General features: G+C 41.9%; 1 protein-coding gene across 2 annotated transcripts in view; it reads left to right on the top strand.

The window, feature by feature from the left end:
* LOC108443153 (WD repeat-containing protein 49) overlaps nucleotides 1–24,883 on the top strand; it is an 89,123-nt gene that overhangs the window by 30,721 nt on the left and 33,519 nt on the right. For both annotated transcript variants that reach the window (XM_017723605.2, XM_037539863.1), the window contains exons 11-12: nucleotides 299–429; nucleotides 24,215–24,319. In XM_017723605.2, coding sequence (XP_017579094.1) covers nucleotides 299–429; nucleotides 24,215–24,319 — 236 coding nt within the window. The remainder of the gene's footprint in view (nucleotides 1–298; nucleotides 430–24,214; nucleotides 24,320–24,883) is intronic.

Consider the following 24,883-nt stretch of genomic DNA (forward strand, 5'->3'; position numbering starts at 1 on the left):
GTGGATCAGACACAGCAGAGCTTCTGGAGACAACTGGGACAATTAAACTCTTGACGGAACGTTCCGCTCCCCGCTGTGGTCTGCGGAACAGTGCCGCTGGCAGTGGAAGAGTTTTCCATTGTGGCTCCATTGAAAACAAAGGAATATCTGGTTTGCTGTCATCCATCTACCACAAAAGTGAACGAGAACACTGCTAAAATGTGACTGTGATTCTCTCTCATTCTTCTCAGTCTTTCTGAAGCTTTCTGAATGGATATTTAGCATCTCATCATGTTCATCTCTCTCTGTCTCTGGTTAGGACGATCACAGTGTTCAGGCTGAACTCGTTCTCTCAGTATTTTGTCCAGCCAGCGGAGTGGAAGGGTGGAGTTCAGCACCGGGACGATGTTGTCTGTGCAGCCTTCAGATCCCCTCAGACTTTGGTTACAGGTACACTGCTGCATTTCCTCACTCTCTGTCCTTCTCCTGTTCTTCTGCCCTCCACCTTCTCATGCTTCATTTGGTAGCTGCAGAACGGGGGCAGCGGTTCCCAACCCTGGTCTTGGAGGGCCCTTGTTCTACAAACGTATTAATGTTCTTCCTTCTCTAACCTGTGCTGGGTTAAGCCAGGTATATATAATCTCTCTATGGCCTCTCTTGCAAAAACAAAAATGTTACCTTTTTATATTTTATACCTCCCAGTTCCATCCAGCATATCTCTGTTGTCGGATCAAAACCTTGTATCTCCAAAACGATAACTTTACAGAAGGAAAAAACGTTCTAATTTTAATGTAAGTCAATGGAACCAGACTTCTTTCCAAGTAATTTTGGGTCATTTTTGTAGGTCCTTTCACCATGAAGTTTACACACAGTATATAGGACCAAGAGAACTTTCAAATCATGTCAAAAAGTGAAAAACCATATACGAGTAATATACAAACTTTTCTTTTGCATAGTGATTTGTGAGATCTGCTTAAACTGCAAGACAAATGATCAACATTTCAGACATACACTACATAGCCAAAAGTATGTGGACACTACCTAATTATTGAGTTCAAGTGTTTCAGCCACATCCATTGCTCACAAGTATAAAATATAAAAGCACATGAAGCTCAGTGACTTTAAATGCACCACTATCATAGGATGCCATCTTTGCCACAACATTTCTTCACTTGCTAGGTCTGCCCTGGCCGGCTGTAAGTGCTACTATTGTGAAATAGATGTGTTTAGGAGTAACAGCATCTAAGCCACAAAATGGTAGAGCACGCTGAAGCGTGTAGTGCTTAAAAATAGTTTATCTTCTGTTGCATCACTCAGTGCAGAGTGCCAAGCTGCCTCTGGAAGCATCAGCACAAGAACTATCAGGAGCTTCATGTTTCTGATAAAGTGGCCAGTGAGCAGAAGCACAAGGTAGGCGTTTCTAATAAAGTGGCCAGTGAGCGGAAGCAAAAAGGAGTTGTTTCTATAAAGTGGACGATGAGTGTATGAGTCCTTGGAGAACAGTGATGGAGAGGAATGGGGAAAATTACATAAAGCAAAAAGAAGAGAATGAAATAATTAAGGCAGAGTTTGGTGAGTCTGCATTGGTGCTTGAATCATCAGGGAATAATTAAAACTTTATTAGTATCTGTGCCTCTTTTATCAAAGTGTGTGCGTGTTTTATCAAAGTCTCCCTCTTACACACATCTCTTACATCTCTATTCTCACTCACCAGAGTGTGTTTTGTGTTCCTAAGAGGCGCTCGGCTCCACATCCAGCAGAACACTGAACTCAGCTTCAACTTTCACTACTGCACGCCCACACCGAGAGAGGATAAAAACCTGATAAAAACTGACAGAACATGTGTCTCTATCCCAAATACTTCACAACAAGGACTCGACTGTGATCTTTAACTCTTAGAAGCATACAGTCTTTTTTTCCATATGATCTAAAACAATTAAAGTGAGGGCAAATTAAAACTGTGTGAGCCTTCTGCATAGATTGTGCTCAATGTAGTGCAAAGTTCTCTTTCATCAACACCTGTCTTTTTAAAAACGTTTGTAAGCGGCAAAGTCTCAATTAGGTCAACAAAACAAACACCTCAAAAACAAACAAACAGCAAAACAGTCGATGGGTTTTTCTCTTTATTAGCCACAACTGCTTACCTTTATCTTTACCCCCCCCCCATGCACTCTTTAAAAAAAAAAAAGTTCAGTTCAGTTCAGTTCAGTCCAGCCATTTTATTGTGCAAGCGGGAAACTTGACTTACAGTCAGTTGCACATGAAAAATAAAAGACAAAAAAATGTCTCCGAACTATACGCTTAGATAGGTTGGTTGGATAATCATTTCTTGAAAGTAAATGCAGACAGAACTGAAGTCTTGTTAGTCGACTCTAAAACGCTAGTTTCCAACTTCTCCACTCTCACTCTGAATGTAGACGTTATTCATATTACATCAGTTCAAGTCAGTAAAAACCTTTGATTCATTTTTAATTCTTCACTTCCATTTGAGCCCCATATTGAGTCACTTACTAAGACTGTATTCACTTGTGTAACATTGCACGCCTCCTCCCTCTGCTCAACAACACAGATGCCAAAATGCCGGTTATAAAACAGGTCCTAAGATCTGACTGGCAGAGCTGCGTTCAAAGCTGTTGCAAAATCCACAATATACCCCTTATATGACACCTCACAACAGCTGAACTCTGTATCCCTGTGGCACAGAATGAAAAACCCTTGTGCTGATTAATTAAGTTGTTTTTGTTTAAACTGAGTGGCTGACGACTTATGTTCTTAACTAGAACTTGGCTGGTCAGCTTGCTTACAGGCTGAAAGATAGTAAACATGTTAAACAACTCCATCATTAATATCACAGGCTTGAATTAAAGTCCTTACAGTATGATTTACTGTAAAACGGCAGCATAAAAGTCTAAATATGCCACGTGAATGTTTTACACACTTCCAATGTTTGTGTTTGTCAGAAGTCGCGTCAAACCCAGACTGAATCCCAAACGGCTCTGTATTCCCTGAATAGTGTGCTAGTTATGAAAGTTTTGAAATTCTAGTTTCTACAGCCAAACAGTGCTGCATGTATCAGGTGTGAATATGTCTGAATCACAAATGACTGTTTCTTAGCTGTATAATTCACTGTTGGGCTGCAGGATCCAGTATTTAAACTCTTACGTAGTGCACTATGTAGGGAGCAGGAAGCCGTTTGAGATTTAGCCCCAGAGTGAGAAGAGAGGCGTCGCTGGATTGGTGCTAAATAAAACTTGTGAAGGTGATTTGATGACCAAAAAGTACTTATTTTTGCCTTAAACGGTGATGTGATATCTTATGTTTATTGCTATATGACAAAAAGTTAAAAAGTTCATGAAGTGTCTGCAGTGCACAGCGATGGGCAACCGAATGTTCTCCTCATTCAGTGGTTCATGGCTGCATTGCAATGATACCATACTATATTTCTTGGTGAATACTTGTTTATGTCGATCATTATTAATAATAACAAATTAGTTTCTGCAAATTGTGTATTTTATCATATTTTATGTTGACAGCTGTTTTATAAAAGCAATAAGCCAATTGAGGCTGTGCATTACAGTGATTTTATCACAGGGAAGGGAGTTGTAGGCACTCCGCTTCACGTAAGAACATACAGCCTCTTTTGACTTATTGCTTTACTTACTCCTTCATTTTCTCCTGCACTGATTAGTGCAACTCCCTCTCAGAGCCTGAAATTTATTTTTCAACATTTGTCATATGGGGAGGACTTATACACTTTTGGAGGGGATACTGCTTGTGAGGTAAGAGCTGTAGGTCTTACCTTGTCCTGTTCTTGCATTTTGTCGCTTTCTCCAGCTTACACTGTTAGAAATGAAGGTTCTGTTCAGGTACATTTTTCATTCATCAAGGTACAAACAATGTAAATGTTCCCTCAAAGGTATAACAGTGGTTTTAAGGTCTGATTGTGAACCTTAAATAAGTTTTTCCAGGTGAAAAGTTGGTATTTGTATCTTTTCATGGGGTGTGGAGTACAGCTCAGAACATATCATTTCAGTGGATTATGATTCAGTTATGTTCCCTGACTAAAGGCACTGAGATGGACCCTTGAGGGTCCCACCCCAGAGACAAGAAGGGAACTGCCCCAGTGACAGTTTACTACCTTTATTTCTGAGAGCGTATGGGATTCTCTGAACTATATACTTTGCTGTAATTTATTGCTTCTTTCTCCTTCTCTTTGAGCTGCATCAGTGTCTCCAGTCTTTCTGTCAGTGGCTCCCTTTCCTCTTTTCTCCATGCTCTATTCTTTCCCTGTCCTTTGTCTCCTCTGCTTCATCTCTTTCAACTTGGTGAGGGCCAAGCTCTGAAAATGAGCATCAGATTGGTGAGGTTTGTATCACTCAGTGAATTTTCTGTCTTGTCAACATCCTGCACAAGTGTGCTTGCAATAGCTTGGTGCATTTCTGACAGACATTTCTCATTAAGGTAGCTTCCATAAATTGGTGTCTGTATTCAGCTATGTGAAAGAAAGACACTCCATCTCTTTCATGAATTTAACCAGATGACAATTTTGAATTATCCAATTAGTTGTCTGCTGTAAAGTAAGTGTTTTGAGAAGCGCCTTCATTTCACACTGCACCTGTGAAACTTCAGTAGTGTTAACCATCAAGTACTTTGGTGATTCTGCCTCACACTTTCTTTTCAAGACTGCTGTATGAGAAATGCCATCTAAGTGGTGACTAAGGCCCAGTCCCATTTCACCCCTTGCCCCTAACACTTAGCCCTAGCCCTTCATTTTGCGCGTTCACGTCTGGGGGTAGTTGTTGTTGAGATGGAGGGGTAGGGTGAAGTGTTAGGACTACATGGCCCTTCAAACTGAGATTTTTCAGAGGCTCACTACAAACGGAGCGTTATGAGAAAATTCCCAAAATGCCCTGCGTAACATTGGCAAGAAGGCTGCACAAGCGACCAAAGAAACGCATAAATGTAAGTATTTCTGTGTTAAAAAGCCGCTGTATTGTAAGAACCATTGTAATAGCGTTTTATGGTCATTTCCTTCATAACATGCATATAAATCACCAGTAATATGCCGATGTCTCTGTCACTACCTGGTGAACTTTCCCGTTCCACCTTAAATGGTACGGCAGTTACTTTCTGGTACCTGAGGTTGCTGCACCATTTAGTGTGAAATGGGAAATCAATCATGAAGTTGGCGATTAGAAAGCTAAGTTCAGCTTCATATCGCTGAAGAATTCTTGGTGGTGATAATAAATAATTGCTCCCCCTCTTTGAAGGCGTATGATGCCCTAAATGTATTTAAGCAGCGAGGAGCTTAACTTTCCCCTCCTCTGCTGTCACTGCAGACTGGCAGGGTCACCTACAGAGCAGCACTAGTAGCTATTAATGAAGTAATGTAGTTTTTTTTGTGCTTTTTTATTCGGTGACTTGTTTAATTGATTTATGCGTAAAACTGAAGTTGTGAATGAATTGCGAGCACCTATGCTATTCAGTCTCCTCCAGATAAATGGCAAATGTCAGTGTGATATACCATTATTGCTATACTATGGAGACAAATCAGGAAAACACACCCTGATTATTTTTCCAGGCTATTTTTAATATGATTACCTGTCCTGTCATGTGACACACAAGTGAGATTACCACAGCTGGAGGCAGCATATTGGAAATGGCCGGAAAATCTTGTCTTGTCTGTTTACGTAAAAGTTGCTGATGACAACTGATGACGTATCCAGTTCTTGAAGGGTCATCCCATTTCATAGGGGGAAGATTTCAACCACTACTCCTTGTAACTCAGTTTCAAGGGGGGAGGGTTACACTCGAAAACAAGGGGTAGGGGTAAAAATAAGAAATGGGATTGGGTCTTAACTTGACATTTTGTAACATCGGCTGGTACTCCAACTCTAACTTCAGCTCCAACTCCACGGCTTTAACCTCTACAGAGTGGACCACTCCATGGAGCTCTTGGATAAGAAAAAAGGTGGCTAAATCTGCTGTTACATCAACCAAGGGAAGTGTACAGGTGTCAGTGTTAACGAAACAGTCTGGAGGAGTTTACGTCCACTGTACTTGCAGGACTCTATATTTCACCCCTGGCGTGTGTATGAGGCACTGCACTCAAACACACAGGCTCTGTTTTTATCATTTTAGGGGACTGTGACAGAGCACAACTCACCACTAAACTGCCTAAATAGAGACAGCATGTTACCTGCCCCACCAGGGAGAGTAATATTTTAGATCACTGCTACACTGTGTTAAAGGGGGCCTATTGCTCTGTTCCCCATGCTGCTCTGGGTCACTTGCTAATTCACCTCCTTCCAACCTATGGGCAGAAGCTCAAGTGTGCCAAACCTGTAGTCAGCTCTGTGAAGAAGTGGACCAATGAGGCTAAAGAAAGCCTTCAGGACTGCATGGAATTAACAGATTGGAGTGTGTTTTGAGGACGCTACAGGCAGCCTGGATGAATATACGGATACTGTGACATCCTACATCAGCTTTTGTGAAGACACCTGTGTTCCCACCAGGACTTGCATTAAATATAACAACGAAAAGCCCTGGTTCGATGCCAGACTGAAACAGTTGCGCCAGTCTAAAGAAGCAGTGTTTAGGAGTGGAGATCAGGCTCTGTACAATCAGGCTAGGAACACACTCAATAAAGAAATCAGAGCTGTAAAAAAGAGCTACTCCAACAAGCTGAGTAGTATATGTCCACAAATGAGCCATCAACCATCTGGAAGTGCCTGCAGAACATCATCAGCTACAAAAGGATACCCCCCCAGACAATGGGTGACCGTCAGCTGGCTGATGAGCTTAACACTTTTCACTGCAGGTTTGAAAAGCCCAGCTCTTCACACCCATTCAGCACAGATTCACGCCGTCTTATCATTCAGCCACCTATTCAGCCTGCCCTGAAGATCTGCGAGAAGGATGCACATCGACTCTTCAGGAAACAAAAAGTAAAAGCACCAAGACCAGATGGTATATCATCCTCCTGTCTGAGGGTTTGCGCTGACCAGCTCACACCAGTCTTTACAGCACTCTTTAATAAATCACTGGAGCTGTGTGTTGTACATTCCTGCTTCAAATCCCCCACCATAGTACAAGTTCCCAAGAAAGCAACCATCACAAGTTTGAATTGCATTGACCTCTATAGTCATGAAATTATTTGAGAGACTGGTGCTCTCTCATCTGAAGAACATCACATATCCTCTGCTAGACCCCCTGCAGTTTGTATACCAGGCAACAGGTTGGTGAACATGGCACCCCAGCTTATTCTCCAACAACTTGAACACCCTGGAATGCATCCAAGAATTCTATTCTTAGACTTCAGCCCAGCATTTAGTACGATCATCCCAGGACAGCTACACAACAAACTAGTCCAACTAAGCATGCCAAGCACCACCTGCCAGTGGATCACCAACTTTCTCACTGGCAGAGAGCAGCAGGTGAGGCTGGGAAACACCCAGATCATCAGTACAGGCGTTCCACAGGGTTGTGTCCTCTCACCATTGCACTTCTCACTGTACACATACGACTGTACCTCCACTGACCCCTCAGTCAATATCTTGTAGTATTGTATGCAGATGACACTACAGTCACTGGTCTCATTCAAGATCGTGACAAGTCTGCTTACAGACGTGAGGTTGATCAGGTGGTCCTTTGGAGCAGTCACAATAACCTGGTGCTAAACACAGTGAATGCAGTGGAGATGACAGTGGAGATGACAGCGGACTTCAGGAAGAGCCCTCCAGCCCTGCCAACACTCACTATCCTGAACAGAACTGAGATGGCAGTGGAGTCCTGCAAGTTCCTGGCACAACAATCACCAATAAAGCTTGATTCTGATTCTGATTCTAAAAGGCACAACATCATACATACAATCATCTCACCGTTGTTATGTTTATGCCATGGCCGTATTCTTGAGCCACTTAGCCTGAAACTTTTATCTTTGGGCTGCTGCTTCACCTTAGTAACATTACTGTCTGAGGATTAAGTCATCCTGCATTCCACACTGGTGGAAACATTGGCTGAATATTATTAAACATTACTGTAAATGTGTGTGGGAGTTTCCCGCATTATAAGTGCTAGATTTGTGGGAATCGGAGACTGAATTTCTGGCCTTGCCTCTTTTAATGGTCTTCTCGTTAAACTCAGCAGGCTTCAGTGCCCTCAAAACTCAGCAGCTGGAGTCCTCACTGTTACCAAGCTCACTGCTCACATCACCTCCATTGTTCATCAGCTTCATCATTTAGCAAAATCCTCCCGCATCAATCATAAACGTTTCCTTCTAACCTTCAAAACTATTCATGGTCTCACACCCATATACCTCAGCGAGCCCCTTCCTCCGTATGGTCTCTCTCACTCCCTCAGATCTTCCAGCACTGGACTTCTTGATGCCTTATGCACAAGAGTGTCCACAGTAGGCGGCAGATCTTTCAATGCTGCTGCTCCCAAACTACGCAAATACAAGCAGCGGAAATGAGCTTTCTTCACAGGGTGGTGGGCTACACTCTACTTGATAGGGAGAGGAGCTCGGTCATCTGGGAGGAGCTCGTAGTAGAGCCGCTATTCCCCTGCATTGAGAGGAGCCAGCTGAGGTGGTTTGGGCATCTGATCCGGATGCCTCCTGGACGCCTCCTGGTGGGAGTGTACTAAGTTGGCCTGGGAATGGCTTGGGGTCCCCGGGAATGAGCTGGAGGAAGTTGCAGGGGGCAGTGTCATCTGGGATTCTCGACCGTCCCAACTGCTACTGCGACCCTGTCTGGACTAAGCAGTTAACGATGATGCTCTCAAACTTTGGAGATATGCTTACAGCACTTCTTCTTCAAAGTCGTAGGGCTTGTCCATCTCTTTGTAAAGCATCCTTGGGTTTGTGAAATCCACAATTCAAAATCAAGGTATTTATACTGTGCAATATATTCAATGCCAGTCCCTTTGATGAAAGTCTGGGATGGTGGGTAGGATGGGTTTCTTCCAAAATCAGTGAGCATATCTTTGGTCTTTGGAGCATTTTTAAATTATATACAAAATTTTATCATGCCATTTAATAAACGCATTAACCACTAACCCGTGCTGAGATTCATTATTATGAACCAGGTATGAAGACTTCTTTGTTCTTTGTTCTTTGCATGCTAAAATAGTTCCTCAGATTGTTGGAGAATGTGTAGTACATGGCTCTATATAGAACCTTTTTGAAAATGGTTCTGTATAGCACCAGAAAAGGCTCTGCCTATATACACCAATCAGGCATAACATTGTGACCACCTCCTTCTTTCTATACTCACTGTCCATTTTATCAGCTCTACTTACTGTATAGCTGCACTTCGTAGTTCTACAGTTACAGACTGTAGTCCATCTGTTTCTCTGTTTCCACTTTTACCCTGTTCTTCAGTGGTCAGGACCCCCATGGAGCCTCACAGAGCAGGTAATATTTGAGCAGTGGATCATTCTCAGATCTGCAGTAACACTGACGTAGTGGTCGTGTGTTAGTATGTGTTGCGCTTGTCTGAGTGGATCAGACACAGCAGTGCTGATGGAGTTTTTAAACACCTCAGTGTCACTGCTGGACTGAGAATAGGCCACCAACCCTCCTGTGGGCAGCGTCCTGTGGGCAGCGTCCTGTGACCACTGATGAAGGACTAGAGGATGGCCAACACAAACTGTGCAGCAGCAGATGAGCTGTCGTCTCTGACTTTACAGCTACAAGGTGGACCGACAAGGTAGGAGTGTCTAATAGAGTGGACAGTGAGTGGACACAGTGTTTAAAAACTCCAGCAGCACTGTGCTGTCTGATCCACTTGCATTAGCATGTCAGTGTTACTGCAGTGCTGAGAATGATCCACCACCCAAATAGTACCTGCTCTGTGAGGGTCCATGGGGGTCCTGACCACTGAAGAACAGGATAATAGGGGGCTAACAAAGTATCAGAGAAGCAGATGGACTACAGTCTGTAACTGTAGAACTACAAAGTGCAGCTATATAGTAAGCGCAGCTGATAAAATGGACAGTGAGCATAGAAACAAGGTCATAATGTTTTGCCTGATAAGTGTGCAATACAAGAACCCTTTTTCATGCTATATAGAATCATTTTCAAAAACGTTCTACATAGAATCATATACAACACATTTTCCATCATACAAGAACTATTTAAGCATGCAAATGGTTCTTTGAGTGTTCAAGTTTTTATACAGAACCATTGTCTGTACTAAAGAACCCTTGAAGAAGTAAGTGTATACAAGTGAGGAATGATTAAACAAAATAAGTATAAGAGGTGCTTCATGGAATATACATCATGAGGGATATACTGTTTCCAAATTAATACAGTGCCTGCAATGAACTGCTGTAGGCTTAAACATTTTAAAAGCATGAAAGATTCAAACAGGATGTTTGAGAGTGTGGTGTGTGTTTGGCAAGGACAAAAAACATCTCAGTTAGATGTCAGTTTGACTTTTGCTTCTAATAAATCAAAACTACAGTGTCAAATATAATGGTTAATATTTCAAAATCTTAAAAACTTCATTAACACATAACTTCCAAAGATATTAAATAATAGATATTTGCATTAGATGCCAGGTGTTTGACACAGAATACCAAAGAGGCAAAGTACACAGTCTGTCAACAGAAACTCAAATTTCTAAAGAAGGTGAAATATCTCTAAACTTTTAAAGGGCTGTTTCATGATGTGCTACACCAACTTTTGTAAAATGTTCCAGAATTCAGTGTTTGAGAGAATGTCACACAGAATGGTTTGTTCTGAAAGCATTGGCCAAACAACACCTTAACAAACACCTGGGATTCCATAGCATTAGCCTAGTAACACTTTAACAACCACCTGGGAAACCATAGTAATGTCCTAGCAGCACCTTTACAAACACCTTGGATTCCACAGCAATGGCTTAGTAATAAACACAAAAAAAAACATAGCAGTGGGCTAGCAACACCTTATCAACCACCTGTGATAACATAGCAATTGCCTAGCAACACCAGTAGCAACTACCTGGGATTCTATAGCAATAGCCTAGCAACACCCTGGTAAACCATAACAATGGCCTAACAACACCTCAGCAACCACCTGCAATTCCATAGCAATGGCCTAGCAACACTTTAACAACCCATTGGAGAACCACAGTAATGGCCTAACAACACCTTTACAACCACCTGGGAAACCATGTCAATGGCCTAGCAACACCTTAACAACCACCTGGGAAACCATAACAATGGCCTAACAACACCTTTTCCAACCACCTGGGATTCCATAGCAATGGCCTAGCAACAATTTAACAACCATCTGGGTAACCATAACAATGGCCTAGCAGCACCTTAACAACCATCTGGGATACCATAGCAGTGGCCTAGCAACACCAACAACCACCTGGGAAACCATAGCAGTGATCTAGCAACACCTTAACAACCACCTGGGAAACCATAGCAATGACCTAGCAACATCTTAACAACCACCTGGGAAACCATAGCAACACCTTTGTCAAACCTCCCCTTCTAATTAGCTTTTTAGCTCCAGTTTAAATTTAAAGAAGCAAACTAATGATTTCAAACATGTCTCAGCTAATTGACTCCATTTGGTTTAAGATTGTGTGAACCGGTTTTTTGTCGAATGCTAACACATTAATGCTAGTTTCATCATCTCCTTTGAAGTCCTGTCACAGCAGGTGTAAGTGGGGCAATCTTTGAGCATGTGATGGTCAGTGGGGAGAGAGAGGGCGGCGCCTCTGGCCATCGGAGCTCACCTCCGCTTCCCCATTAGAGCGGTGATTAGAATGGGCTGCAGCCGCCGTCAGAGTGGATGTTGTTAGTGGTCTTGGATAAGTAGAGCCACTGGGCAGATGAATAATGGAGGTCCAGCACTGCCTCTCATTTCCTCTGGACCCTCAGCTCCCCACACAACGCTTAAAAACATTCCTCTTTATAATCCGCTCCCATCTCCAGCTTTCGGTGGCTTTGACGTGGCTTAGATGCAGTGGTGAACTTGCTTTATGTTCTGAATTTAAAGAGCAGCGGCCACCTTTCAACACCCCTCACTTCTCCCCCCCCCCTCAGGGTTGTGGGTTATTAGCCACTGGTCATGGTGATGTAATCATGGGAGGGTCAACCATAGAGGACCTGAACTATAACACTAGCTAGTGTAACTAACTAGCTAATTGTTAGTTATGTGAATGAGTAGTAACTAGTTACATTTACTCGAGTACATGGACTTTGGTAAAATAAAGATGTATTTGTACTCCTGAGTATTTTAAATCACAATACTTTTACTTCTACTCAAGTATATTAGTGATTATAGGAATCTGCCTTTTACTCAACTAATAATCGTTTTTATGTTTAATTTTATTCTGTTTTGTCGGTGAGAACAACTGCATTGTTTGTAATTCGTCACATCTCTGGTTTTGGAGTTTTAGCATTTTATTTTATAATCAAAAAAGAGAAAAATAGAGCTGAACAAACTTCAGTTCCTGTGCTGATAGATGCTGGATTTACTGAAAAAGTCCACTGTAGTTCTATAAGTTACTCAGTACTTGAGTAGTTTTGTGACCTGAGTACTTCTGCTCGTTTTGTTTTCAGAAAGTACTTTAACTTTTACTTGACTAATTAATTTACTTAAGTATTAACACTTTGGTAACACTTTCTATGAATGTCATGTTTGTAAACATCTTTAAACACATCCATAACACATTATAATGCATTCATAAGACATCGTAAACATGGCTATAAATATTTATAAAAATGTATTACATGTTATAGCCATGCTTATTATGCATTATGAATTGTTAATATAATACATTATAAGTACTGTTTATAACAAATTATAAGAGCTCATAAATTGTATTTGTCCGGTCTAAGTAAAGTGAAGCATTTTGTGCTAAAGCCTCCTCCAGTGTTTACATTTACGGCATTTGGCTGACGCTCTGGATAAGAGCGAATTACGATGTGGTGGTGTTAGGAGTCTTGCCCAAGGACTCTTATTGGTATAGTGTAGGGTACCATACCAAGCAGGGGATTGAACCCCCATCTACAGCATAGAAGGCAGAGGTGTTACCCACTACACTACACCAACCATCCACAACCCCCAGTGTTAAGAGTGAAGCTTCAAGCTGAAGTATTTACTGAAGACTTTACAGAAACACTTTTGACTGAAGCTTTTCATTTGGCAGCTGTGACAGAAGAACAGCTAAACAACCTGGAATCAGCCAGAAATTAACCCTATGACATTCATCAAACTAAATAGGCTGTAAGAAGCTTTATTGACTGGATGGAACAAAACAACATTAATACGGATCTGACAAAAACTGACGAAACTGAGCTGAACTTGATATTGTGGCAGTTTTATGGCTCAGCCTGAACTTCAAAAGGCAAGATTTACAGCAGGCTGTGCAGTGAATGGGTGGAGCTCGTTTTTGTGATGTAGCAAAAAGCTGCTTGTTAAGGAACTATAATTTGGTGGAAGGAACTGAACATTAAAACATATTAAATGGCGCTTTCACGAGCCAGTTTATTGATTTCTTACTTTATTTATTTAATTGTTGTATAAAAGCAATAGAACACTCGAGGTCTGTGTCCAAATCACAGCTGTAATGTTATTTTGCGATAAAACACTACCTCTTACATTCTATTGCTTAAGCATGGCATTACCAGATTAGCTTGGCAAAACATATATCAGCTCTTCTTTTTATTAGCAAATCATGTACAGCCATCTATAACATTATAAACCAGTGTATGATGCAGAAATTATGATATAAGTAGCATTTTATCCACCTGTGATAATTCCCACTAGTGTATTTCCATGTTATGTAAGCATGTCTTAGTTACAAATACTTAGTACTTAGTATAGGTGCTACTTTCTACTTATCTGTAGTCTATTTTTGCCATTATATTGAATGTTGTATGGAATTGGCTTTGCTTTTGTTGACTTTCAAGTATAACAGACATTTTGCACCACGGATTAGTAAACAGGAAATCGCTAGCAACTTGCTAAGCACAGCATATTTACTCTGTAGTCATTCTGGTTATGGTTCCTGCATATCAGAAGTGCGCCCTCAGGTGGTGAATGTCATGAACAGCAGGACATTGTCATAGTATAATAAACATTTCACACCAGATGTGTACTTGGTAATGCAGAACCATCCCATGATGCTTGTTATTTCAGCCTGGATGCATTGCAAGGCTGTTTGCAGTGCATTATGGCTACATTCACATCATCAGGCTGAAGTGGCGCAAATCCGATTTTTTGCCCTAATGTGACTCAGACCTGATGTTTTCAGGGCTGTGTGGACACAAATCTGATGTTTTCAAATCCAACCTGAGTCACTTTCATATGTAATCCTAAATCGGACACGTGTCTGATTTGTCACCATGAGACCTTAATGTGATGCTCAGATCGGAATTCATGTGCTTTTTTAGCACCAATCAGAAATTAAAGCCTGTAAACGGTGGAAAAGCAGCTCATCTCACCTTTTTCTCCTTCATCTGGCTCTAATAATGAAGCTGAGAGCTGATCAGAGTCAATGATCTCAGCAAAGCTCATTCTGCTCATTAGTTTGTGCTGGTGATGCATGTAATTCATTCACGTGACATTACTGAGCAGGATGTGCGCATGAGGGTCATTACAGGACAGTGGTTCATTCACATTAATGACAGATTTAAATCACTTACCTAAACGAGTGTGAACCATCATGTCAGAAAGATTGGATCTGAGCCACGAGGCTTGTAATGTGAACGTAGCCTCTAACATAATACAAATGTTGTCTGTTTATTGCTTAAATAAACTTTACATACATGATATATGAGATCAACAATAAAAACACAAGGGATTTCTGTTACTTTGTCGAAGTGTTAAACTGCATTTATTGATTTGTTTGTTAGCCTACGTTGTATGTTATTGCATTAAAAACTGCACTTCTTTGCTGTTTCTGTCTAGAAACTGTTAGTACGCTGCGCACAACATGTCAAAAATAGACCCACAGCGTATGTTACCGCCGTGGCGCTGTGTGGCATGCGTGGCCGTTGTAAAAGCCTACATTGATTAATATAGGAGCATGTTACCGCCTCTGTTGTGAGATGGGCTTAAGGCTCAGGAAAAACATCACGGATACAACAAAAATGTGCAAGTAATATAAATTTGCTGGGGAAAAAAAGGAAAATAAAACAGGACCAGAAGCAGAAGGAAAAAAAAGACAAAAGAAACAGACAGAAACTAAGTTCACACAAGGAAGCCTGTGAAGGAAAAATGATAGTGATAGGGCATGTTCCAGAATTTGACGGCAAGAAAGAGGAGTCTGATTCCTACTTAGAACATTTTGAAAGATGGCTAGCTATGAAAGAAAGTGCAGAAGGGAAGAAAGCTGAAGTTTTTGACTGTTGGATCCCATGAAATTTGGGCTTCTTAAAAGCCTAAGTCAGCTAAAAAAAAAAAAAGAATTCAAGTTGACATATAAAGAAAGCACTGAAACCCTATCACTGCATTTCAAGCCCAAACCAATTTTGATCACAGAGTGCTTCAGGTTCTACAGAAGACATCAAAATGAAGGTGAAACAGTAGCTGATCGCATTCTTGCATTGAAAAGATGGACAAGCAGTGAGTTTGGCCGTATTCTTAATGATGCTCTGAGGGACCAGTTGGTTTGTGGTCTTTCAGGTGATGCTGATCACATGCAACTACTGTCAGAGAAGGATCCATCTTCCTTTCAGCTTGAAACTTGTGTACAAAGACACCATGGAGTTGAAGAGACATACTGAACTTCCAAAAGGAGGATTTCACAAAGTCTTCAGCTCTGGAAAATGCTGGGTCCCTACTCGACTTTTAAAGTCTTAATAGATTATTAAAGACTGGGCATCTCTGGGTTTTTTGGGGTGACGGAAATTTTGGGGATCTCACACTAAATGATTAGGGATCACATACTACTCAACTTTTAAGCTACTGCTCAACTGAACTGAACTCAGTGAACTCATGCAAACTCACATGTTTTCCCATTACTAGGAGATGCGAATAAACAAGTTACAACTTAGTCACAATTTAAGGTCAGTTCCATATGCTCTGAGGGAAGCAGTGGAGAAAGAAATGGGGTGTCTACAGAGGAATGGAATGATTACTCAAGTATAATGTAGCAACTAGGCTGCTCCACTTGTGGTAGTTTTCAAGAAGGATGGTACAGTTAGACTGTGTGATGATTAAAAATATACTTTTTTAAACCTAATTTTTACCCAATTTAGTCATTTCCAACACCCCCACTAGTTAGGACTCCAATAATCACGATACTATCAATGCTAGGAGGGCGAAGGCTAATGCAAGCTTCCTCCGAGACCTGTGGGGCCAGTCATGGGCTGGAGGTTAGCGAACCAGCCCTGTGACCGGAAGGTTGCCGGTTCAATCCCCTTGGCTGACAGTCCATGACCGAAGTGCACTTGAGCAAGGCACCGATTGCTCCCTGGGTGCCGTGGGTAGGGCTGTCCACTGCTCTGGGCAAGTGTGCTCACTGCCCCTTGTATGTGTGTTCACTAATGTGCATGCATGTGGGTGTTTCACTGCACAGATGGGTTAAATGCAATGGTCACAGTGTGCAAACACAGTGACAAATGGTTGTAAATTGTATTCTGTAAAACCAGCCACCGCTTCTTTTCGAACTGCCACTCATGCAAAATGGCACTCGCTGGATCGATTACGTCAACTAACAGATGCCTGCACTGACTAGTATCGCGTTGAGTGATGGGGGGTGAAGGGGGGCCATCCTACCCATCCAGAGCGAGCGAGGACAATTGTGCTCTCTTGTACTCCTGGCTACGGACGGCTGTAGCATCACCTGACGATAGGGCCAACGCTTAGGTGGTTGCACCACTCGGGAGCGATTACAAATATACTGTTAACCATTGCATACTGTCTAAGGACTAGCTGCTTCCCAATGCAGAAGATTTGTTTGCTACCCTAGTTCTTTGGAAAGTCTTTAGCAATTAGACTTGTCTTTTGCATATCAGCAGTTACCACTGGATCCTGAGTCAGACCAGTCCTCGACAATGAGTATGCATAAGGGGCTTCTGTGCTGTCATCTGTCCTATGGGATCTCCACAACCCCAGCTATTTTCAGCACACAATGGCCAATGTGCACTGACAATGTTGGTGTGTGCACTTACCAAAGAGGGACATTTAACTTTCCTAGATTGGTTAATGGCAAGACTTGAGAAGCACAGAGTGAGGATGAAATTGACCAAGGCTGCTTTTCTTCAAGATTTTATGGAGTACTTAATTCTGTTAGCATATGACTGCGACATACAGTACCGATGCTTTACTGCTCATGTCACTGCAAATCTCCTATCAAGACTTCCATACAAGAATGACCTTAAGTATGAGGAGGAGTGTGTAGTGTTCCAAGTCTCACCAGTAGACCAGGGCATTGTAGAGGAGACAAGTCATGACTTTCCAAAAGTCTTGGATCTAACATTGACAGGGTGGCCCAAGTTTGTATATAGCTCAGAACGTAAGCCTTTCTATGAAAGGAAGGATCAGCTGTCCACAGAGCAAGAATGCAAAAGTTCAGGAGGAGGTTACTGTGTGACTTACCTCAACAATATCTTGGAATGACTTGGTTTAAAGCATTGGCTCAAAGCTTCCTGTGGTGACCAGGTCTAGATCAAGGCATTTAGAATTCTGTGGGCCAGTGCATTTCTTGTGAAAACACATTGAATAGACCTGTGACAACTCCTTTACATCCACGATTGTGGGCCAGTACACCATGGGAGTAAATTCATGTTGATTATGCAGAGGGGAATGACCAACACCTTCTGTTGGTGATTGACATCCATTCAATGGATTGAAATTCTTCCGACCCAACACACAACTGCTGAAGAGACAACCAGTCTTCTCAGGACCCTCTCTGCATCACATGGACTGCCAACGGTAATTGTGTCAGGCAATGGCCCCCAGTTTACTGAACCTGGGATTAAACAGTTCAGACAGTTTCTCAAGAAAAATGGAGTGTCATGTATGGATACCACCATACCATCCAGCTTCAAAAGGTGCAGCAGAATTAGCTGTGCAAACCTTTAAAAAGATACGGATATGACTGAAGGCTTAGTCACTGCCTTTCAATCAATGACACACACATTTCCTGTTCATATACATGACCACTCCACACACAGTCACAGAATGGAATCCAGCAGAATTGCTCTTGAAACATCAACCTCACATGCTCCTGTCACTGCCAAAGCCAAAGGTTGTTTCCAAGCACCGACTACAACAACAGAAAGCTCATGACAAGCAATCATGACCACTTCGGATGTTTTTCTGGGAGATGTTGGTGTGTGATTTCAGACATCCCAGGAAGCTCTGGATACCAATAACTATCTTGCAGTAAAGAGGACATTTGGCATGCCTTGTGCAAGTTTGCCAATGGCAAGTTAAGGTCCATGTAGATCACATGTTGGGTCTTCAGAACAGCTGAGCAAAGGGAACAATAATGACTTTCTGGACTATTCAGCTGACTGTGGAGTTTAGATGGGATCTGACAATCATGATCATCCTGACCCAACTCATAAAGTGCAAGCTATCCACAAAGGCAGTCTAAACCACCACAAAGACTTAACCTTTGGGTATTCAAGTCTCTCATAGAAGGACTGAGTAGAGAAGCACAAGTTCAGTGTATTAGGAGCCTGTTAGGTAATGTTAACATTAGGATATATTTAACCATAGGTAGCCTATATAACTATAGATTCATTTGCATAGGATAAAATCTATGGATGGAGGAGCATAGTAGATATCAGGAGATGTCAGGAGAAGTGATTTCTGATTTCGTGAGAAGTGATTTCGCTTCCACCAAACTCTGCTCTGGCCTGATGCACGTGTGGAAACTATCCACTCCTGGTGCCAAATGTGAGGCTGCATTACTGGCTCATTTTGTAAAAGGACTGTCTTGACTTATAGTGTCACTTCCCTTTTCTTAAAGATTTGTGATTGTGGGGAAAGGATTGTTGCAAAGAGCAGAGGAAAAAAGCACTGTAAGCACTTGTAAGGGCCCAGCTTGCGCTGCTGGCCACCAGCAGAGGCTGATGGTTCCCTGAGGTGCCATTACTTCAGGGAACTGCAATTCCCAGAAGCCCTCGGGCTTAGGCTCAAACTCCTCTACTTAAGGCTGTGGTGAACAGCAGCACTTTGACACACCTTTGAAGAGGGGTGACTGGTACGGTACACAGCCCAGGTGGGTATTTAAACACAATGAAAAGAAAAACAAAAAGAAAAGAGAAGGAAAGAGGGCTGTAAAAACAAAAGACAGAAATTGCTCCAAAACCACTTAAAAACCACAAGAATTCTTGCACTACAAACGGCTCCAAGTCATACAAAGGTGTTTGTTCCTCTAAGAGCAAACAGGTGAAACATAAAGTTTCCTTCCTCTCATAATTACACAGGTCATTTCTGACTATCTTTTATTTCACATTTCCAGTTCAGCTTTTTGTTTGTGCATGCTGCTTCCAGCGTCCACTTTGTTTGCCCTTTTTCCCACCTTTTTATTTTCCCTTCCTTGAGATGTTTTTCCCATTGTCATATGTGCTTCCTGGTGGCACAGCAGTAACTCAATGCCTGGTTCAAGCCTGGCTCTGGGTCTCCTCAACTCCAGTATGTTAAATACACACTCCATTGCCTTAATAAACATATTTAACACCCTTTCACACAGGTGTTCCTCTTTGCTCTTGGGTCCACCTCCCTGCCTTCCTGTAGTGTTTTATCCAACATTTGGATGCAATTCTTGTGTTGGAAAGCAAACCAGTGATAATAAGTTCCTCCCCCCACACAAGCCCAGAAGCGGTCCTGGTGTTGTCACAATGAGTAGTGAGCCAGCACCTTATGATCTAAGTAGGTGTGATGGTTCATAGTAGGAAAGAAGTTCACCCAGGTACTGAGGGACCGAGTCCGTTTAAAGCTTTATAGGTCAATAATCAATGCGTAATTTAACTGGTAACCAGTGTAGGGTTGATAAAACTGGGCTAATATGGTCGAACTTTCTGGTTCTTGTGAGGACTCTGGCTGCAGCGTTCTGGACTAGCTGAAGCTTGTTGAGGCTTTTGCTGGGACATCCAGACAGCAGGGCATTACAGTAATCTAGCCTTGAAGTAATAAAAGCATGGACTATTTTTTCTGCATCCTGTAGAGATAATGAATTTCTTAATTTAGCAATACTGCAGAGATGCAGGAAGGCTGTTCTAGTGATATTAGTTATATGTGCATCAAAGGACAGATCAGGGTCCATCACGACACCAAGATTTTTAACAGATGAGCTTGATGCAACTAAGAAATTGTTAAGTTTAAGAGGTAAGTTAGACAGTTTGTTTCTAGCTGCTTTTGGACCAAGAAGCCGGACCTCTGGTTTATCCGAGTTAAGTAAAAGAACGTTACTCGACATCCAGTCTTTTATGTCTTTTACGCAGTCCTCAATCTTGCCAAGTTTGATTTTATCATCCGGTTCACTTGATATGTATAACTGAGTATCATCAGCATAGCAGTGGAAATTTATACTGTGTTTACTGATAATGGTGCCCAATGGTAACATATAAATTGTGAATAATATAGGTCGTAAAACAGAGCCTTGTTGAACACCATACTTTACTTTTGCAAGGACAGATGATTCACCCTTTACATTAATGAACTGATAGCAATCAGTGAGGTAAGACCTGGACAAGGAAAGAGCTATTCCTCTTATCCCTGCAAGGTTTTCCAGTCTATCTGGTAAGATTTCATGGTCTATTGTGTCAAATGCTGAACTAAGATCAAGAAGAACTAGCAGACACACACTTCCTTTGTCAGAGAATAATAAAAGATAAAATAAAAAATAAAAGATAAAACCAGACTGAATTTTTTCAAATAGATGATTCCTATGCAAATAAGAGGTTAATTATTTTGCTACCGCTTTTTCCAAGATCTTAGATATAAAGGGGAGATTTGAGATAGGTCTATAATTTGATAAATCGCAGGGATCAAGGTTAGCTTTCTTAATCAGCGGATTAATTACTGTTTTTGGGATATATTCAAGACTAAGAGAGGAGTTTATTATTGACAGAATAGGCTTGGTTATTTCTGGCAAAAATTCCTTGAGTAAACCTGTAGGAATCGGATCTAAGAAACAGGTGGATGACAGCGGAAGAGACCATTTTAACTAGTTCATTTTCTTGAAGTAATGTAAATGATTTCAGCCTCTCTGCAGTGATTATAATATTCTCAGGATCTAGACTAGCATTATAAGGCAGCAGGTTTGTAGAGTTTAACTATGCATTCTGAATTTTCTGCCCAATTTTTTAGTTTTTTCACTAAAGAAATTCATAAAATCATTGGTGCTATAGGCTGATGGAATCTGGGGTTCAATAACTGTTTTATTCTCTGTTATTTTAAAAATTGTGCTAAATAGTAGTCTGGGATTATTCTTATTGTTTTCTATGAGAGAGGAGAGATGAGCGTGCTGCATTAAGAGCTCTTCTATAGTCTATAAGGCTCTCCTTCCAGGCGGACTGGAACACTTCTAATTTAGTCAGATGCCATTTTCGCTCAATTGTCTGGCAGTCTGTTTTAAAGCTCAGGTATGATCAATATACCAAGGGGCAAGTTTTTTCTGCCATACTATTTTATTTTTATAATGGAGCCACATTATCTAGAGTAGACCAAAAGTATCCTCTAGGCACTTGGTCAAGATATCTAACTCGGTAGGGTTAGATGGACAGCTGGCAGAACCTGATAACTGTGAAAGGTTTCTGATAAAGCTGCCAGCTGTGGAGGAAGTTATAGTCCTCTTAATATGATAACATGGTGATAAACGCACATTACCACTAAACTCAATTTCGTATGAGATTAAGTAATGGTCTGAGACTGCTGTGTTCTGGGGAGAATGGCTAGGTTATGTCTACACCAAAGGTCAGTATTAAGTCTAGAGTGTGGGCCTTTTTATAATTTGGGTGAAACCTATGGAGTCTATGATAGATATAAATGCCTTACTTAGTGCGTTGTGAGGATTGTCAGTGTGGATATTAAAATCTCAGACAATTATTATTTTACTTGAAAACATTTTTAAACTTGATAGAAACTCACAGAATTCCTGTAAGAACTGAGAATACGGCCCAAGCAGCCTGTACATTGTAATTAATAAAAATGAATTTTTATTTGTTCCTTGATCAAGTATATTAAGTAAAAGAACTTCAAAAATAGAGAATGTATATCCTACTTTCTGGCTCACGCCTAAAGTTTTAGTAAGAATGGTTGCCACACCTCCTCTCCAGCCGCTTAAACGAGGGCTATGTACATAGCTGTAGCCTGTTAGAGTGGCTGCATTTAGACTAAGGTATTCATCGAGTCTAATCCACTTTTCTGTGAGGCACAGAGCATTGACATTGTGATCGGTAATAATTTCATTTACAATAATGGCTTTAGATGTAAGGGATCTTATGTTAAGCAGCCCTAGTTTTAGACCAAAGGTGCGGTCATTGCAAACTGGTATAACTGGTCTGATATGAATCAGGTTACTAGAGCAAACTTTTCAAAGATTTTTGATGTGTTGTTTTATTCGGGAACAGACACAGTCTCAATTGGGAGGAAACTAAGTGGCGTCTCAAGGCAGTTTGTGATATGAGGATTTGTATTTACAGAATAAATATTTGTAGAAGTGCTAGCAATCGACTTTTTTTAAACAGTAACACTAGCGTTATTACCTGTAGAGTTTCTATATTTGGTGCTACTTACGTGGCCTTCACTTTGTTGTCAGTGGATGGCCCTCTTGATATTCTGTGACGACGGATCCCAGATGACTAGGGTGAAGCCCATCCCTCCGGTAGAGCACTGGCTGCTCACAAAACGAGGACCAGTTGTCCATGTAGCCAGGACAGCAGCACGAAGAGCCTGCTGAACTGCTCAGATCCCCTCCTGTAGGTGGGAAGAGGGCCAGAGATGACGATCCTGGTGTCCGTCTTCTTCCTGGCAGTGTCCAGTAGAGTCTGGTAGTGCTCCTTCAGGACCTCACTACAACAGTCGGAGATGTCGTTGGTCCCGATGTGGATAACCATGGACCTGAAGGTGTTGTGTCTGTGGAGGGCTGAGGGGAGATGCTTGGCTATGTCTAAAACACGAGCCCCTGGAAAACAGGAGACAGTGGCGTGGCTGTTTATACCTCTTACTCTAACATGGCGGGCAGTAGAACTACCGATAACATAAACTGAGTCCTGTGTAGAGCACCTAGGCGCTGGGTTAGGTGACGGGGCCCAAGGCGTAGGTGAAGGCGTAGGTGGTGAACTGAGGGCGGTGAATCGGTTGCAGGAGGTGAAAATCGGCTGGGGTGGCAGTGAGGGTCTGGAAGGCCCTCTGCAGTGCTGGCGTTCCCAGGGACCAGGTGGAGCTGGGGCTGGCGTGAGAATGGCATCTCCTGGTGTACGAAGAGACGAGGCTGGCGCGACCACAGAGGGGTAACATCCCGGGCGGCTTCGAGCTGCAACTTCTGCTGAAGGAGCTCGTCCTGCTTCTTCAGGAGGGCAGTGATCTGCCAGTCCAGCCAGGCCAACTCTGAGCTCAGGGCCTGGAGAGCTCGGTCTTGGGAAGACACCATGTTGAGTGGGCTAAGGAAATATCAGTGTAAGAGAAAAGGAAGGAGAAAGAGAGGGAGAAAACACAATAAGAGGGAAAAGACGTGAGACGTGAGGGGATTAGCGGATTGGTAAGTGCTAATTATTTAAATGAAGGTTGAACGCTGCTCAAATCTATAGTTCTAAGCTGTGGTGCTCTCAGTCACTTGCAGTGATGGGCTCTCTGTCACTCGCAGTGACAGGCTCTCTCTGTCGCTTGCAAGGAGCAAGGAAGGTTGTTATTGATAAACAGTTCATAGCAGGATAGCATGCTAACCCAGCATTATTGGTAGTGCCAGGAAATGTAATGCTCAAAGTGTGCTTAACATGTGCGGCACAAATTTGACAAGGGATACAGATCAGTTATATACCACATGTACCAGGAATATTCACAAAGGTAAATGTTTGAATTTTCAGCTTTGTTCGATTGTGTTTTTAAAAAAATGACATAGAATAACAAATTAAAAGGCAAATATATATGGATTAATTGTGCATTGAGAGCGGAAGTGATGCCTAAACAGTGGTAGCCAGCATTACCTAATCAAAGCAACTGCAACATATTTTCAAGAGAGAAACTGATGAAAATGACTACATTTGTTCATTTTTTCTCTAATTTCATTAGTGTCCCTCTTTATGTTTTCTGGCATGTTTTGTGCAGGCAGCAGTGATGGTGAGATTATTATGTGGAACAACAGCACTGAAATTGCCCTTTGCAAACTCAGCTCGGACTCAACTCCACCCCAGGACCTGAAATCCAAGTCAGGTTAGACATTTAACGTGCATTCAATCTTCAGCACAGATTCACCATTTATATCAGTCAGCCATGACATTATGACCAGCTCCTTGTTTATACACTCATTGTCCATTTTATCAGCTCCACTTAATATATAGGTGCACTTTGTAGTTGGCGTTGTGCTGGTGTAAGTGGATCAGACACAGCAGCACTGCTGGAGTTTTTAAACAGCTCAGTGTCACCAGCGCAACTCACACTAACACACCACAACCATGTCAGTATTACTGCAGTGCTGAGAATGACCAACCACCCAAATAGTACCTGCTCTGTGAGGGTCCATGGGGGTTCCTGAAGATTGAAGAACAGAGTAAAAGGGGGGTTAACCATGTATGCAGAGAAACAGATGGACTACAGTCTGCTACATAGTAAGTGGAGCTGATAAAATGGACAATGAGCATAGAAATGAGGTTGTCCCCACCATCTGCATCGACCTCTGCACTCCCTGTGGAACAGTTAGTGTTTCTAATAAAGTGGCCAGTGAGTGGAAGAACAAGGTAGGTGTTTCCAATAAGGTGGCCTGTTAGTGGAAGTACA

This window comes from Pygocentrus nattereri, chromosome 7 (genome assembly GCF_015220715.1).
Source record: "Pygocentrus nattereri isolate fPygNat1 chromosome 7, fPygNat1.pri, whole genome shotgun sequence".
NCBI classification, from domain to species: domain Eukaryota; kingdom Metazoa; phylum Chordata; class Actinopteri; order Characiformes; family Serrasalmidae; genus Pygocentrus; species Pygocentrus nattereri.